Source organism: Gorilla gorilla, chromosome 22 (genome assembly GCF_029281585.2).
Source record: "Gorilla gorilla gorilla isolate KB3781 chromosome 22, NHGRI_mGorGor1-v2.1_pri, whole genome shotgun sequence".
Classification (NCBI taxonomy): Eukaryota; Metazoa; Chordata; class Mammalia; order Primates; family Hominidae; genus Gorilla; species Gorilla gorilla.
Window position 1 is genome coordinate 44,558,485 of NC_073246.2, and position 17,990 is coordinate 44,576,474.

Here is a 17,990-nt window from a genome sequence, read left to right on the forward strand (position 1 = left end):
CTGGGACTGTCGTGCAAAATTATGGCCCAGTCTTACAACCAGGGTATTGACAGTGAGACAAGCCCCCATCTGATCCAGATTCTCCAGTTGTACTTGCTGATGTAGTTTAGATATTTGTCCCCGCCAAATCTCATGTTGAATTGGTATCCTCAGTGTTGGAGTGGGGCCTGGTGGGAGGTGACTGGATCATGGGGTGGGTTTCTCACAAATGCTTTAGTGCCATCCCCTTGGTGCTATCCTTGAGATAGTGAATTCTTGCAAGATCTGGTTGTTTATGTGTGAAGGTAGAAGGCATCTCCTCTCTCTCCCTCACGGGTGTGCATGCCTCCCTTCATCATGTGATATGCCTGCTCCTGTTTCACCTTCCACCCTGAGTGAAAGCTCCCTGAGGCCTCCCCAGAAGCCCAGTGATGTCGGTGCCATGCTTATACAGCCTGCAGAACTGTGAGCCAATTAGAAATTGGCTTTATAAATGACCCAGTCTCAGATATTTCTTTATAGCAATGCAAGAACAGCCTCATGCACTTGTACTCACTTGAGCATATGCACTTACTTCTGCACAATGTTCTTGCCTGTGTAGACTCTTACATCCACAACCACAGTCACAGTCTAGAACATTCCATCGCCGCAAGGCTGCCTCTTATAACCACATCCCCTACCTGCACCCATTTCCAACACCCCATCCCTAACTCGATTTCCAGCACCCCGTCCTGGTGAACATGAATCTGTTCTCTATCTCTTCAATTCCGTCATTTCAAGAATATTATGTAAATGGGATTACACAGTATGTAACCTCTTGAGACTGGCTTTTTTCAACTGGCATCATTCCCTTGAGATCCATCCAAGTGGTTGTGTGCACCTTTTCCTTGCTGAGCCGTGTTCCATGTTGTGGGCGGACCCCAGTTTAGCACTCGCCCATTGGAGGGTTGGAGGGCATCCGGCTCATCTCTAGTGTGGGGCAGTGCATCACCTTCTCACAATTGTCAACGTGATTGTCACTAGTATTTGCCTTCCATGTCTTGGAGGCCAATGTGGCTGCTCTTAGAAATCAGTCCTCCTTATTTTGGTTGGGGAGATTTCTGATGTCAGTTTGACATTTATAATTAATAAGCATCATCATCAACTTACAAGAGTAAATAAAAATATGAGGCAGGGTGAAATGTAAGATGCTCGAGAGGCTGAGATCAGTAGCTGTGTGAATACAGCAGGGCGGGCACCAGCAGTGAGCTCCACGGGGCTCAGCGTCCGGCCTCATTAACCAGCTGCCCTTGGGGAGGAGCAGAGCCCACTCTTCCCTCCTGGGGAAGGGTAGTGTGATGGAAAGACAGGCTGCCCTTCTCTCCTGCAGGAGCTCAGCATCGTGCTGTGTACATGCCTGGGCTCTCATCTTCAGCCCTAGCCACTTAAAACCACTTGGGGGGAAAAAATGTAGAATAATTACAATGAGGAAAATTTCGCTCCAGATTCGTTACTCCAAGTTCAAAGAAGCTCTGTAAAAATTGTTGCTAAGGCAATTGAATAAAGAATGTCAGCCGATGTAAGCGATAACAGCAAGACAATGAACATAATTGCATGTTTTACAACCACCAACCTCAAAGCATGACTTCCCTGACATAGATATGTTTTTTAATGATTTTGAAAGGTAACACAGATATTTTCAGGGATTTGGAGAGGAAACTAATGCCATCCTGGTTTACCAGCTTTATGGGGTCATCTCTCTGGTGAAAAAGACTGCAGCCAGCCTCGCAGAGAGGGCGCTGTCTTAGGGAGGCACCTCCAACTGTCCCCGCGACCCAGCCCCTAAGTGTTTCACATCAACACTGTTCTTTTGTGACGGTGCTGCTGTGTTTCATTCCCCAGCCTGTCATGCTCAACTCAAACCTCAGTTGCCATCCAGTTATCTTTTTTTTTTTTCTTGAGATGGAGTCTTGCTCTGTTGCCCAGGCTGGAATGCAGTGGCACAATCTTGGCTCACTGCAATCTCCACATCCCGGGTTCAAGTGATTCTCCTGCCTCGGCCTCCTGAGGAGCTGGGACTACAGGCACATGCCCCCACGCCCAGCTAATTTTTGTATTTTTAGTAGAGATGGGATTTCGCCACACTGGCCAGGCTGGGCTCAAACTCCTAACCTTGGGTGATCCACCCACCTCAGTCTCCCAAAGAGCTAGGATCACAGGCGTGAACCACTGAGCCCAGCCTAGTTATCTTGTTTGTCCAGGAATTGGAGCATTTCTAGGTAGCACCACAAATGTCTGTGCAAGAAACCCACAATTTCCAGTGGTCATTGACTTTGTGCCAATCCAAACTAGAGTCTGACAAACCCAGCAAGAAATATTCGTGGCAGCTGCAAGGAAGCTCCTCAAATAGAAATAGAAAAATGAACCAGGGTCTGCTCTTCCCTTCCGGGTGTGGAATCAACGGAAGCCAACTCAACACAGAGCCCTGGGGGTGTGAGGGGTTTGGCGGGATCTCTGCCGGCTGCAGATCTCTGCTCTGTTATTGCCAGCCCTTCTGCCCAGCTCCTAATTGCTCTGAAGAGGGAATAATTTTCTCAGCAGCCATTGCCAGCCACATTTGGACTGAATAGATGCTGAAATGGCAAGGGTAAATGGGGCAGAGACAGTGAAAAGCCATTTTCTATCTGGAGCCCAAATAAAATCTTCCTCCCACACTCCTGCCTGGCTCCTCCGCAGCCTCAATGCCCTTCTGAGAGCTGCCTGCCCCAGTAGGAGGCCAGGCTGGGACCAAGGACACCCAGTTCTGGGTAACCGTCTTCCCATGGCTCCTTGGACAACCACCTTAAAGAAGAGAAAGGCAAGAAGCAGAAGGAAAGCAGAGGCTGGACATTGGAATCAGCCTGTCTTTAAACTAAAAAAAGTTTTCATATATGTGAATGCATGTGTGAATTTGAAGTCGTATGTGGAAGGGGCCATATATCCGTCAATGCATGCTCCAAAAATCAGAACTGATGGACGGCAAACAGCATCGTATGTGCAGCCAGCATTCTTCCAGCGGCCACCTCCCGGGGAAAACAGGTGCAGCAGCCAGGACCGTCTGTGTGATGGGGACAGGCAAGCATGACAGCAGGTACCATGGATCAGGGTGCATAGACAGGGCTGGGGGAGGCAGCGTGGCACGGCACCCACTTAACCTCGGCGTGTCTGGGCTGAAGCCCAGTGGACTCGCGCTGATCAGAAGGATCCTCCACTAGAAGGATCTCACCAGACGAGTCCCCTCCAAACTGGAACATGCAGGTGCCTTGGGCTTCATGCTGCACCTTTCAGATAAAAACACACAGGTGAGCTGGGAGAGCTGGAGTCCCATGGACCCCAGAGATCCAGGTCACGAGGAGGGGATCGCGCTGCACCAGGACACATTCACCAAGGTGAGCCCTGGTTCCTCCCCACAGGCTGCGGGCGAGGAAGTGTCGATGCCAGGCTGGCACAGTAGGTGGAAGAACCTTCCGGAATGCCTACCCGCAGGCTGCTGCTGGCATCGAGTCTGTGTCCTATTTTCCATTCAGTGCATGCATCCTCCAAGTATGATTTCCACTCGGAACCCTGAGCTGCCTCATCCCTCGCTCCGTCTCCCCTCCCTCTCGCACAGCTCACACTGAAATCACGCCTCGCGTTCAGCGGCTGGAGTCCTGGTGGATTGCTGCTTCGGGGCTCTCAGAAATCCCTTTACTTGAGTCTTGGTTTTACAGGAAGACCATGAAGCACCCCCCAGGAGCTGGAGCTCCTCCTTCTGGACCCAGTGTCTCTTCTCAGCCTCACGACGAGGAGACCTGCTCATGGAGCTGCTGCCCCAGCCTGAGCTCTGATCCCTCCTCCAGCCCAGCCTCACCCTGCAAGCAGCACCATGTGGGGCTCAGAATGGGGATCTTAAGGGACCCTTCCCGCAACCTCCCGATAAGCCTTTCCATGGAGGGCCCAAGCGGAGACAGGAGAACACTCTATTTGATAAAATAGAGTCAAATCCAGGAAAATGCCTCTGGACCTGGAAAGGAAACGACTCACCCCCCACCCATGAGAGACCCTTCTGTCCTGTCCCTTAACCCAGAGGCCCTGGGTGTGGGTTTCGCAGCCCCCTCGAGGCCAGACCCTCAAACTCCAGCCTTGTTTCTTCTAAGTGTGCCAGTCAAGATGCTTCTCACTGCAAGAAACAGACTCTTTCTCAAGCCAGTTCAAGAAGATCTGCACTGCTGCAGAGGCCGATGCGTGTGGGGAGCAGGCTCAGTGAGAGACTGTTGTAAGGAGGCTGAGAGGTCTTCAGAAAAATCCCCAGGACCTGGGGTGCCAGGAGCCTGGGCGGGCCTGGGCTCTCGCAGCCTGCAGCCCCTCCCCTCCCTCTCACAGCCTCCGCTGCCCCCGGGCTCAGGGCCCCTGCTGTGCCTTCTCCTGAGGCTTCTCCTTTTTACCTCTCAGGGTCCCAGTGTGGCCAGCCCGGCACTAAATCCATGCGACCCTGGCTCACTGACAGTCACCACCAGCTCCACATCTCTCAGTAAAATTTCCCCCAAAAGAGTGTGACTGGGAGCTGGCCAGGGGGGCTTAAGGCAGCCCCCTGCTCCAGTCCCCTTGGCCATGGAGACAGGGCAGGGTTAGCAGGAGGCAAGGCATGCGCAGGACAGCTGGCCGGCAGAGGTCCCGTGTGCTGTCATGGGTGCAGGGTGGACACTGTTACCCTGGGTCCCCACTTGGAAGGGGTGATCTAGAGGGACTTTTGTCAGAAAGACCCCCACCCAGCCAATCTGACTGATGGGGCCATCACCTTGACAACAGCCTTGGTGGCAAAGCAAGAGGGTACAACCGACCAGAGCCCCGGGTCCCCTGTGCCCTCCTGCACTGCCTGACAGGGTTGGGCCATGGCCCGTACCAACCGTGAGCTGAGCCAGGAATCCAGTCAAACCGTGTGCCTGAGTGACATGCAGCTCTCTTCCTTCTCTGGATTCACTGCTGATCAACCCCAACAAGCAGCAGGACTGTCTTGCTGTGAACCCACCGCTTGCGGACCCCTCCCCAGGCCTCCATTCCTGCCTTTCTGAAGGTCAAGGCAGCGCCCTCCCCAAGAAACGGTGGGAACAGAGGAGCCAGGTGTTCGTTCTTCCCAGCTCCGGAAACGCTGCAGATTGTGCACTCGAATTCCTGCTCAAATAACAGTGGCTGCCGGACAAAATGTGGCGAAAAGTTTTTCTAGGTGCATTTGTTCACTCAGAGACCTCCTAGAGACTTGTGTGAAAATCATAGGATTTGCAACCAGTGGGGACATTGAGATTCGTGGCAACTGAAATGATACAAAATTGAACTTTGTGTCAAACCAGTAGTGATTTGTGTAATTCTTTTCAAACCTGTCATTTCACTTACTGCTTCTCACAGCCCCAAGAGGCAGGTGAAGGTGATGCCATTAACCCTATTTACAGAATGGTAAACTGAGACTCCCACTGGTTATGCGCTTGCCCACAGGGTTGAAAGAGAAGCCATGGACAAAAGGAGTCACTGGTTGCCCAAAGGGCTTCCTGTTCTCAAATCCACTGCTCCTTCCATTACATGGTGTCTAGAAGGAGGCTTTTTTGGATATAGACATTAAATCCTATACACTGGGAGTCAGTGTATGCTGTGGTCAAGCATGTGCGGTCCGCAGCCGGTGGCCCAAGATGCAGTCCTGATGTACACTTCTCGCTGGGTGCGTGGGAGCCACACACATCTCTGTGTGCCTTGGTTTCCGTGTGTAAACATCTTAGACTAGCGCTTGCCTGTGGTTGGCACCTGGTAAGTGTCAGCCTTCTCTAATGCAGGCAGCTTGAGGGCTCCCAGACAGTGACGTTCCCGCTGACATTCCCAGGTCTCAGCTGATTACGAAGAGGCATCAATTTCCAGTGGGGGAGCCGCCCTCTGTCTCATCATTTGTTTCTCTCATCTTGCTTTAATATCACAGCACTGCCAGTCAAACCACACAAAAGGGTTTGTGATGACTTGCCGTGCATTCTCGTAAGCTCCAGCCCTGACTCGCCTGCAAGCCAGAAGCCAACATAAAACTTTTGTTTTTCCCTTAATCTTGCTGCCTCTGCATCGCATTTTCAAATTTCATTTTATCAACTTTTTTCACACTATTTGTTTCTGGATAAAGGATTTGCAAAATTCTTCAGCATGTGGTCAGGAAGCCCTATGGCCTCCTGACGAGGCAGCCTGGGGGTCCTCCCATGGTCTGAAGCTGCAGCCGGGCTGGCCTCCCACAGTCAGGAGCAGCATCAGGCTGGGTGCTTCTGACACCAGCGAAGAGCGCGGCTGTCCGAGCCCCCATCCCTAGGGCTCACGCCTCACGCCCAGACTCGCACCCACTTTGGCGCCGCTGGAGACTAATGAACAGCAAAAGCTGAAGTTATGACTCACTCTCATCCAGATCTAAAATGACCGTGTGTCAAACATTTTTACTGAACTGATGAATCGAATGGGAACTGGTAAGAAGGTACGACCGGTTCAAAAGAGAAATCCAAGAACCCTAAATGTATAAGAAGTGAAGCAATGTTGAAATGGACTTACAAACGGATGCAGCTGTATTCTCCAGTGGAGACAGCCAGTGCCAACTTTTGTGCTTACTCCAAATTTCCTGACAGCCTCCCCACCTTTTTTCCAACATAATCTCAAAGAGAGATTATTCTGGATGGCAGAATATGGCTGGTCCCCCTAGGTGTGGCATCCTTGCTTGCATAGAGGTGGCAAGAGTGCCACCATACCATACAGGCCTTTTTCAGTTTGTTTTGCTGGAAGACCTCAGAAGATACTAGGAACAAAAGCCTCTGTTATTTGCTATCCTAAGGTTAGGAAGCCAAGCATCTGCACTCTCCTCCAGATTTCACCGGCAGTACTTATAAATTTGATGAACCCCTCTCTTCTCAAGGCCCCCACGATATTCCAAAATCCTGGCCTGCCAGAGTAGAGCCTTTTTTCCCATCTTGAGGCTGCGACCCTGAGAGCCCTTACCCTCCCCCAGGGGACTTTGTGGGCATGGACGTTGCACAGTCACCCTCGGCCCCTCAAGAGCGGTCACAGCCCAGCAAATGGGCGTCGTTCTCACGCACGTCTCTCAGGCTCTGGCTCGGTTGCATAAACCTTCCCCAATTATATCCTGGCAAGAAGGAGGACAGATCCTTCCGGAACCTTTGCAGATATTGCCACAAAAAGTAAAGCCTTCATAAAAGTTTGAATTTGGGGAGGAAGGAGAGCAGATGGTGAAAATCAGATATCACTTAAAAATTACTCATTTCAGTTTACAAAAAATCTAGGTCGTTAAAGGTGACTGATAGCTTAAGAAGACAGGGAAAGGGCTTCATAACAGAGCCGGAAAGTCCAACAGTACAACGACATGCATGATGCCAAAAAGTAAAGCGTTCCTCACTCATTCCTCTCAGTGCTCCGTAACTGATTCTCCACTGGCTCCTGGGCTGCAGCCTCATGAAGCCTCAACTGAAAAGAGCCCTGGAAGGCCCGGACAGCCCACTGGCAGGGTCTGAATATCATCTGAGTGAGGCCATCAGAAGCTGTCCCCAGGAGTCTGTGCTTGGGGGTCAGTCATCGGTGGTGCTTACTGCGGTCCTTTTCCATGGGGCTCGAAGCTTCTGCATTGAATCACAAGCTCTGGCCTCCAGCCTGGTGCAGAAGCTTCCAGGGGGCATTGGAGTAAAAGCTTCTGTAGATGACAGCTACCCCTTTTTTGGTCCATTTTATAGCAGAGGAAATTTAGGTTCAAAGAAGTTGAGTTGAGAGTCCCAGGAGTAAGAAGCAGTCAAGGATCCCCCCAGGCCGCCTGGCCACCTGGGCTGCCTGGCCTCATGCCCTGGCCCCATGCTCCTGAGATGGAGAAGCCCCAGGCCCATGAGCCTGGTGCCCTTGGCAAAGCCACTTCCCTTCTGAGTAAAGTCAGACGAGCCTGCCCAGTCCCAAGAGACTACGATTCCGTAATCACCCTCCCCTCGCCTTTTGAGGTCTTGCTGGTAGGTGCTCCCCCTTCAAGCCAGCCCAAGGAGCCATGATTTGAGTCGGTCTTGCCAGATGTGTCTGGAGAGAATTTAACTCCAAGATCATCCCCCGTGCACTCTGAGGGGCTGGGACAGGATGTGGTGCCCTTTGTGCCCACAAGGAGAAGCACCCAGTGGGGCGGGGTGGGGCGAGGACTTTATAAAGGCGTCATTTGCTGCGGCCACCCAGGTTGGAACACAGGGACCACAGGGCCCCCCGCCTCCTGCAGGACCACCCCGCTCATCTGAGGGAGACACTGTAGAAACACATCTTTGAGCAGTGGCTTCTAATCCAAGAAACCCAATAGAAGTCAAACACAGATTCCTAGGGCCCAACCCGGACCCACTGCGTGGGAATCCCTGAGCCGGGGCCAGAAGCACGCTTTGAAGACACCAACCTCCTTAGCAAGCCCCTTGCAAACCACATCCTGCTTCTCCAGAAGCTGCAGATCCAGAATGTTCAAAGAAAGAGCCCTCCTTGCCTTCCTCTTCTTCCACCCCTGCCCTCTGCAGACTGGGGTTCTGTAGACCCCCAAAGTAAGTCCGCCACACCGGAAGGAAGTGAGTTACACAGGGGCCCACATGGGAACCGCTTTTTGTCCTGTCTTGGTGGGAAAATGGCCACGACCCCAGCCCAGGCTCTGCCACGCCACAACTCCACGGGCATAGCCTGGGAGGCCGCAGCGTGAACTGTGACTAGGGCTGAGGATGGTGCCATGGTAGAAGTGAGGGCCTGGCACCCGGCCAAGTGCAGGACTCCTCGGCAGTGGGGTTGGGAGAAGCAGCCTCTGCAGGCGAGGCCAGGAACCAGGACACAGGAGGAGAAGCACATCTCAGAGGAGGGAGCTCTGGGAGGAGCCAGCAGAGTCCTGCAAAGGAGGATGTGGGGGAAATGGGGTGAGGCCAAAGTGGGGGCTGCTGAAGGGGCTACTGCACCCGTACAAGCATGGCCAGGACCAAGCTGCACAGGCAGCCAGGGATACAGCCGATGCCACAGACGTCAGGAACCACGCAATGACACAGGCCACCTTTGACCGACCGTTACCCCTGGGGCAAATACCAGTGGGGATAACGGGCAAGGAGAGGTGCTGTTTACTGTCTTATTGTTGCCAGTTCAGCAGCCCACAGGAAATGGTGTTAGTCACAGAAAAAAAAAAATCTGTTTTCTATATTTCACTGTTTCCAAGTAAAGAAAAAAGAAAACTAATCTTAGCTTAAAAAAAAAAAAAATGGTGCGCTGGGCACCGAAAAATAACCATCTTCCTAGGCCTGCGTTTCCCCCACGCCAGGGACTTGTGCTGGAAAGAAAAGCTGCGTTGGCAGCCAGGAGCCGGGGAAACTGTCCAGGGAGGCATCCTCTGCGATGAAGGCGGGGCCTCGGCGTGGCCCGTTCCGCGCTCTGTCCAGCCCTGGAGAAGCCCCACCCTCACCGAGCTCGAAATGCCCCCTCCCTGAGAGCCGAGACTCATGGCCGGGACCCCTTGGACAGAAGATGCGGATGCTAACCCGGCGTTTCCACCACAGCCCGGGCGGCACTGGGGAGCGAGCGCGGCCATCCCGTGCGTAGGTGGTGTTTCTCTGCAGGCGCCAGTTTCACCGCGGGCGCCCAGGATCCTCAACGGTCCCGTTGTGATGTGATTCCCCTCTTCGACTTCGTCATTCAGCCTCAGTCCCTCAGTCCCCAAATACCGAAAGGCAGTCTTTTTTTTTTTTTTTTTTTTTTTGAGACGGAGTTTCACTCTCGTTGCCCAGGCTGGAGTGCAATGGTGCGATCTTGGTTCACTGCAACCTCCGTCTCCCTGGCTCAAGCGATTCTCCCGGCTCAGCCTCCCGAGTAGCTGAGATTACAGGCACCTGCCACCACGCCCGGCTAATTTTTTGTATTTTTAGTAGAGACGGGGTTTCACCATGTTGGCCAGGATGGTCTGGAACTCCTGATCTCAGGTGATCCACCCGCCTCTGCCTCCCAAAGTGCTGGGATTACAGGCGTGATCCACCGCGCCCGGCCTTTTTTTCTTTTTTATTTTGAGGTTAATGAACTTGAATTTTATTTTATCTACAGAATAGCCCCCATGAGATACTTGAAGACCCGGTGCCAGGCGACAGTGTTGACCCCAGGTGGTCAGTCCTGCCTGGCCCCTTCCAAGGGATGCGCCTTCACCATAACCAGGTCACGGACAGGCGTGTGGGCAAGGGGCCATCGCTGTATTTTTCACAACTCTTTCCACTGAACACGACAGTGACATTTTTCACCACCCGTATGCATCAACCAAATGAAAAGATGAGCCTGTGACATTCCAGTGCCTAGAGTTACAGCTTTTCTTTTCAAAACGAACCTTCAGGTTGGAGCCGAAGCAGAAGCACGTGGCGTCTGACGTCTCCAGGGAGACCCGCCGTCCTCGCTGCCGCCTCACCGCGCTTCTGTTTTGCAGGTAATCTTCAGCAAGTACTGCAACTCCAGCGACATCATGGACCTGTTCTGCATCGCCACCGGCCTGCCTCGGTGAGTGCGCGCTGCGGGCTCTGCCCGGTGACGCCACGCGGCCTTCTCGCCTTTTCGGGATGGCTGGGAGGGGCGGGAAGAGGCGCTGAAGGGCCCGAGACACCGGCCTTCTACATGGGGCTCTTCGAAATCAGTCAATGCGCAGAACCCCGAGGGAGGCTCAGCCGCCCTCCGGGCCTCTCTGCCTCCACAGGTGATGGCTGTGTCCACAAGGAGGAAACCGTCGGGCTGAATTAAACAGAACCGCCCTCCTAAGAGTGTGGGTTTTTCTGCCGGGCGCGGTGGCTCACACCTGTAATCCCAACACTTTGAGAGGCCGAGGTGGGCAGATCACCTGAGGTCAGGAGTTCGAGACCAGCCTGGCCAACATGGTGAAATCTTGTCTCTACTAAAAATACAAAAATTAGCCGGGCGTGGTGGCGAGCACCTGTAATCCCAGCTACTTGGGAGGCTGAGGCAGGAGAATGGCTTGAACCCTGGAGGCAGAGGTTGTAGTGAGCTGAGATCATGCCATTGCACTCCAGCCTGGGCAACAGAGCGAGACTCCACCTCAAAATGAATAAATAAATAGAAAAGAGTGTGGGTTTTTTCCTCTCACTTCTTCATTCACTTTTGGAGAAAGCGGGGTGGTTGTGTGTGTTTGGTCCCCAGCGCCACATCACCCCACAGGTGCCTTTTCTACCCAGGGGGCTTGACCCAGATCAACACTGGGCGAAAGGCTGACTTCAGAAATGGGTTGAAAAGACCAGTGATCTTCCTTATCGAGTCCTCAGAGTCCCCCAGGAGTTAATGTCCTAAATCAACAGTGTGTTCGAGCCAGTGAATTTTCTAATTATCAGCAAACTTTCCAAATGTAAAGGGTGAGCAGGAGTAGCTTTGGCTCAGGGATTAACTTTAAAGTTAGGACGGAGGTAGAGAAGGGCAATTGAAGTTTTTCATAGACAGGTGAGAAAAGGGAGATGAAAGTACACGTCTGAAAGTGCAGCAAATGGCAGTTTTAGCCGCAAAAATAGCCCATGGTCTGGGGAATCTTTGGGCACCATATATGAAGCAATGTGCCAATAAATAAATATATATACACAGTATTCCGTATAGCAGCCCTGGGATTTGAGTATCACCTCTATTTCACAGATTTTAACAATTTACAACTGAAGATCAGAGATTAACTTGGTCGAGGTAACACATCTTGCAAGAGGCCCCAAAACATGTGAGGTTGGAGGAAGACTCATCCTAAGCATTTAAAACTATTTTGTAGGGGAGACTTGCGCAGTTCAGATGGACTCCCAAAGGCACTGGAAGCGGAAAGACAAACTATGAGTTCGTCATCTGCTGATATAAATGTTAGTTCCTATTTTACCACAGTTTTTTAAAAAAAATCTCCCAACTCAATAAAGTAGACTTGCTCCAATTCCCATTTTAAAGTATTTCAGCATCTACACACACTTAGGATTATACGCAGCTGTTTAATTTCATTTACAATCGGAGTCTCAATGCCCTGGGGACGGCCTCCCACCCTTCCCATCCCACCACACCTTGGTCAGGCTGGTCCCGGGACTGTCCTGGTTGTCTCAGGGCTCTGGCCCCATGTGTACATTCAAGTGTACATCCCAGAGCACGCTATGGGCGAAAACACGGGCTTGGGTGTGTTTTCCAGGAATACAACCATCTCCCTGCTGACCACCGACGACGCCATGGTCTCCATCGACCCCACCATGCCGGCGAATTCAGAACGGTAAGAGGCTCCGGCCACGCTCCTCGGGGTGTGCCTGGCACTTCTCTCCATGACATGGGAGGCTTTTTGTGATTTTGTAAATGTGCTACTGCAGAAAGGTGTGAATTGACAGCAGAGATGGAGGGCGAGGGTAGGAGCGAGTGTGAAGGAAGCTTGACTCGTCGTGTTCCCCTGCAGAGGAGCTGGGCACGTTCCAAGGTAACAATTGCAGCCGTGGCTCTGCACCTGCTTCTCAACGGGAGGAGGCATTGTACAGAGGGGAAACTGAGGCCCAGGAGGGTGAGCCGAGAGCTGCAGAGCCAGGCCCCGGGATCCCCACGTTAACCCCAGGAAGGACTGCGGGAGATTCCCTGCAGAGCCCCTGGGGACATTTCGTGTTTACCCACTTAGGGCCGGTCTCTGTGTTCATAAAGTGATGCCTGTGGGAGAGTCTAAGCACAGAAGGGCCAGGGACAAGGGAGGCCCAGGAAGTCAAGAGGAGAGGCCGGTGAAAGCCTCCGTAAATGTCTGTGAACTAGGTCAAGCCAGTGGTGTGTGGCCCAGGAAGGACGCGGAGCAGGGGCCCTCAGGTCAGTGACCTGCCCCTGTGCCTGGTGACCTGGGGAGACCCCAGCAGCCTCCACTGCTCTTTGTGGTTGGGCAAAGTGGAACTTAGATTTCCTCATGAGGCGAGGGAGCAGGTGAGCGGTTGGGTGGGGGCGTGCGACCTCAGGACCCCTCTCTGGTGTCCTCTGTTCCTCCCAGAGTGGGGCTCACTGTGCCTCCAAGGGACTCAGTAGATGTGATGGTACACTTGTCAATCTGGTCATCAGGGTGTCCTGCCCAACTGATCCATGGCCATCTCTGAGCCCACAGGAGAAAGTGCATGTCAGGCAGACCCTTGTGTCAGTGAGGTCCCAGTGGACGTGGCCAGCACCATCCCCCTCAGTGAGGCCCCAGTGGACGTGGCCAGTGCTGCCTCGCTCAGTGAGGTCTCAGTGGACATGGCCAGTGCCGTCCCCCTCAGTGAGCGCTCAGTAGACATGGCCAGTGCCGTCCTCCTCAGCGAAGTCCCCGTGGGTGTGGCCAGCGCCGTCCCCCTCAGCGAGGTCCCCGTGGGTGTGGCCAGCACCGTCCCACTCAGCGAGGTCCCAGTGGACATGGCCAGCGCCGCCCCCCTCAGTGAGGCTTCAGTGGGCATGGCCAGTGCCGTCCCCCTCAGCGAGGTCCCAGTGGACGTGTCCAGAGCTGTCCTGGTCAGCCGTCCTCCCTGTCACCTTGAGGCCTCAGCCGAGCTCCTCTCATCTGGCTGTGCCCATCAGTCTCCCCTCCTGCCCTAGCCAGGATGCCCGTCTCCTGCCCCACACAGTCTGGCTCTGACTGTTGGCTTCCAGACTCCCCGGAAGGTGCAGTGCTAACTGGCTCCCCAGAGACTCCAGTGAGCATCTTGTCAGCCTCAGCACCAGCTCCAGCCTGGGGGGTCTCGCTCAGAAGCGAAGTCACTGAGTGACCTGTCCTCCTGACACCCACAAGACTAAAATGATCTCTCAGAGGGGACCTCACAGAAACCAGCACCTTGTCCATGCCAGCTGGGTCTCTGAGAGAAACTGCTTTGTTTTCCTGAACTCATTTGAAACAGCGTGCAGAGACATTTAAACTGGGCGGGAAATAGGAGAAGCCCACCTTGACCCTTCTAATTCTCTGGCCCCAGGTGCCTTATTAACAAGAGACAGTATCAGACACACCAGACAAAAGCCCTCCTGAGCCCAAAGAGCCCAAATGTCTGGAAGCTCTCTGCTGAGATGCCAAAATGCGTGCCTTTCTGATAAAGAGACAGAGACAGATGAGGTGCCATGATATGGACATGGCAGTGGATGTGGACAGGGGAGCAGTGGAGATGGAGAAGATGGAGACACAGGCAGTTGAGGATACAGGTGGAGAAGATGGAGACACACGCGGATGAGGATACAGGCGAAGAAGATGGAGACACATGCGGATGAGGATACAGGCGAAGAAGATGGAGACACAGGCGGATGAGGATACAGGCGAAGAAGATGGAGACACACGCGGATGAGGACACAGGTGAAGAAGATGGAGACAGACGCGGATGAGGACACAGGTGGAGAAGATGGAGGTAGACGCGGATGAGGACACAGGTGGAGAAGATGGAGGTAGACGCGGATGAGGACACAGGTGGAGAAGATGGAGGTAGACGCAGATGAGGATACAGGTGGAGAAGAAGGAGGTAGACGCGGGTGCGGATACAGGTGGAGAAGAGGGAGGTAGACGCGGATGAGGATATAGATAGATGCATAGGGTGTGGATCTAACCGGGTACGGGTGCTGCGGAAACGGATCTAGACAGCGATGTGGCTGTGATCTAGGTGATGTGGCTCTGGACGTAGAAAGAGCTTCGGATGCTCTATCTATGATCGTGGGTGTGGATATAGGCATAGACATGGTGAAGAGGAGACAATAGACTCTCCTCTCTCATGACAAACTGATCGTGGCTGGGGGCGGCACGTGCTGAGATGTGGCTGTATTTGTCCCCCAGGCTGGTGCCTGCGCCTCCTGCACCCCCGTCTCCTTTGTGCCTTCTTCCATTCCCTCTGCCACTGTTAGGTCCAGGCCTCACTGAGCTCTGACCTCCCTGCCTCCAGCCTGCCTCTCCCACACGGCTGCCAGGTTCAACCTGGTAAGACACCTCCTTCTCCATGGTGGCCTCCCAATCTGGGCCCTGCCAACTTATGCCTCACCAACTTCTCCAACTTATCCCCTGTACCCACGCCCGCACCATGCCCAGCCCACAGGATCCTGCCTTTCCAGCTCTGCAGAACCAGCTTCTGCTCATCCGCTAGGTGCCAGCTCAGCCACCTGCCTTAAGCACCATCCACAGTCACCCAGCCCATCACCATCACTAGCGACCCAGTGACCCATCACCATCACCATCCAAAGTCACCTACCCCGACACCATCACCATCCAAAGTCACCAGCCCCATCACCATCACCATCCAGAGTCACCAGCCCCATCACCATCACCATCCAAAGTCACCCACCCCAATACCATCACCATCCAAAGTCACCCAGACCTATCACTAGCATCATCCAGAGTCACCAGCCCCTTCACCATCACCATCCAAAGTCACCAGCCCCTTTACCATCACCATCCAGAGTCACCCAGACCCATCACCATCACCATCCAAAGTCACCCAGCCCATCTCCATCACTATCCAAAGTCACCAGCCTCTTCACCATCACTATCACCAGGCCCTTCACCATCATCCGAAGTCACCCAGACCCATGACCATCACCATCCAAAGTCTTCCAGACCCATCATCATCACCATTCGAGGTCACCCAGACCCATCACCATCACCATCCAAAGTCACCCAGCCCATCACCATCACTATCCAAAGTGACCAGCCCCTTTACCATCACTATCCAAGTCACCCAGACCCATCACCATCACCACCCAAAGTCACCCAGCCCCTTCACCATCTCCATCCAAAGTCACCCAACCTGTCACCATCAGCACATCACTGGCTTCCTCCCCTCGGTGTGCGCCTCAGTCTGAAGTGATCTCACTTACTCGTTTGAGGTTCTCACTGCTGCTGGCCCCGCTGGACGGTCTTCTCTCGTAGGAAGGAAATTTCACCTTGCTCTCTGCTGGATTTCCAGCCCCTAAACGAGGCGGGGCATGCTGGGTGCAGGATGGAATGAGTGGGGGTCGGAGTGAACCAGTCCAGCTCATGCGTGCCTCCCCCTCTGCACTGCCCAGAGCAGTTTTTTTTTCTGGGGACGCAGGGCAACGTCTGGAGACATTTCTGGATGTCACCAGGGGTAGGGGGCTGCTACTTGTATCCGATGGGTGGAGACCTGGGATGCCACTTGGCATCCTACAGCACACAGGACAGGCCCACAACAATGACACACGTGGCCGGAGACATCAGCGGTGCTGAGGCAGAGCACCTGGTGTCTGAGGTCTCCCCTGTGCTCTGTCGCTGTCCTCTCACCCTCCCCCAATCTTCCAACCTAGTAGTTCTCAGACAACTGCGTCGGAATCCGCAGGGGGCTTGGTGGAGCACAGAGCTCCCCTCGGTCTCTGGTTTGTGACGGAGGTGGGCCCCGAGAATCTTCCTGCAGCAGAAAGCCAGGCTTTCTGCAGGTTCCCAGTGAGGAGGACGAGGCTGGCCCGGGACACGCCACTGATGCTCTTCTGACCCAGGGGCTTTTCTCTCCCGCTTCCCTCCCTCTTCCCTCGCCAGCAGGTGACGTTACTGGCCTTTTCTTTTTTGGCCCTGCCTCCTCCTTGGCTTCTCCCCTCTTCCTCTCCTCCACTCGGTGCCTGGTGACATGCGGCCATCCTCAGAGATGTGCTTCGGGGCCCGCACGCCTTGCTCCTCGCACTCTTCCTGCACCGGAGCCGCCCCGCGAGGCCTCGGGAATGCCCACCGTTTCTCTCCCGCCCCCCGGCCGCATGCTGCAGCCATTCCCTCACCACATGTCCAGGAGGGAGCCGGCATCCTTTGCTGACTTTCTTGCTGTGACTATGGTGCTGCGTGGAAAAGGGGCCGTGGGAAGGCTGGGCCGGTGGCTGCTCAGAGCCCCACCTGACACGGTGACCCACGGGGCCTGGAAATTCACTGCCCCGATTTCCACACAGGTGCCTGAGCTCCTGCAGAGAATGCCTGAGAGCGAGACGCATGCCCGTCAATTTGAGCTTTCAGGCATCCTAAGCACACACGCCTGCTCTTATTTGAACCACTCCCCGTAAGCTAGTTCAACTAAAGAGTGGCTTTCCACCCTGGCTGCAGATTGCAACCACCCAGGAATCTTTTTTTTTTTTTTTTTTTTTGAGACGGAGTCTCGCTCTGTCGCCCAGGCTGGAGTACCGTGGCACGATCTCGACTCACTGCAAGCTCCGCCTCCCGGGTTCACGCCATTCTCCTGCCTCAGCCTCCCGAGTAGCTGGGACTACAGGCACCTGCCACCACGCCCGGCTAATTTTTTGTGTTTTTAGTAGAGACGGGATGTTAGCCAGGATGATCACGATCTCCTGACCTCGTGATCCGCCTGCCTCGGCCCCCCAGAGTGCTGCAATTACAGGCGTGAGCCACCGCGTCCTACTTTTTTTTTTTTTTTTTGAGACAGAGTTTCACTCTTATTGCCCAGGCTGCAGTGCAATGGTGTGATCTCAGCTCACTGCAACCTCTGCCTCCCAGGTTCCAGGGATTCTCCTGCCTCAGCCTCCCGAGTAGCTGGGATCACAGGCATGCACGACCACACCTGGCTAATTTTGTATTTTTAGTAAAGACGGGGTTTCTCCATGTTGGTCAGGCTGGTCTCAAACTCCTGACCTCAGGTGATCCGCCCACCTCAGCCTCCCAAAGTGCTGAGATTACAGGTGTGAGCCACCATGCCCAGCCCACCCAGGAATCTTTAAAAAGGTACCAGTTGATGCCCAGACCCCTCAATTAAGTCCAGATTTTTAAGAGATTTTTTTTTTAAGCTCTGCAAGTGATTCCAGCACACAGTCTGGGGACTAACCGCTGATGTAAGGTCTGGAAAATCTAAGAAACCACTCTACCCCACCCTCTGGTGACCAGAAGCTTATGTCTACCAGATCCAGGGCCTTCCCTTGCTGAAACATGCTGGGTAAACTCTTTGTTTTTTCCTAGCAGACAGCAGCCCTCTCCCTCTAGCTCAGAAGCTACATCAGCAGTTGGTTGGTTGGTTGGTTGGTTGGTGGGTTGGTTGGGT

General features: G+C 53.8%; 1 protein-coding gene across 3 annotated transcripts in view; it reads left to right on the plus strand.

The window, feature by feature from the left end:
- The window catches only part of PDE9A (phosphodiesterase 9A), a 122,088-nt gene that overhangs the window by 22,969 nt on the left and 81,129 nt on the right, over positions 1–17,990 (plus strand). For all 3 annotated transcript variants that reach the window (XM_055373654.2, XM_031005204.3, XM_031005206.3), the window contains exons 2-3: positions 10,451–10,521; positions 12,176–12,253. In XM_055373654.2, coding sequence (XP_055229629.1) covers positions 10,451–10,521; positions 12,176–12,253 — 149 coding nt within the window. The remainder of the gene's footprint in view (positions 1–10,450; positions 10,522–12,175; positions 12,254–17,990) is intronic.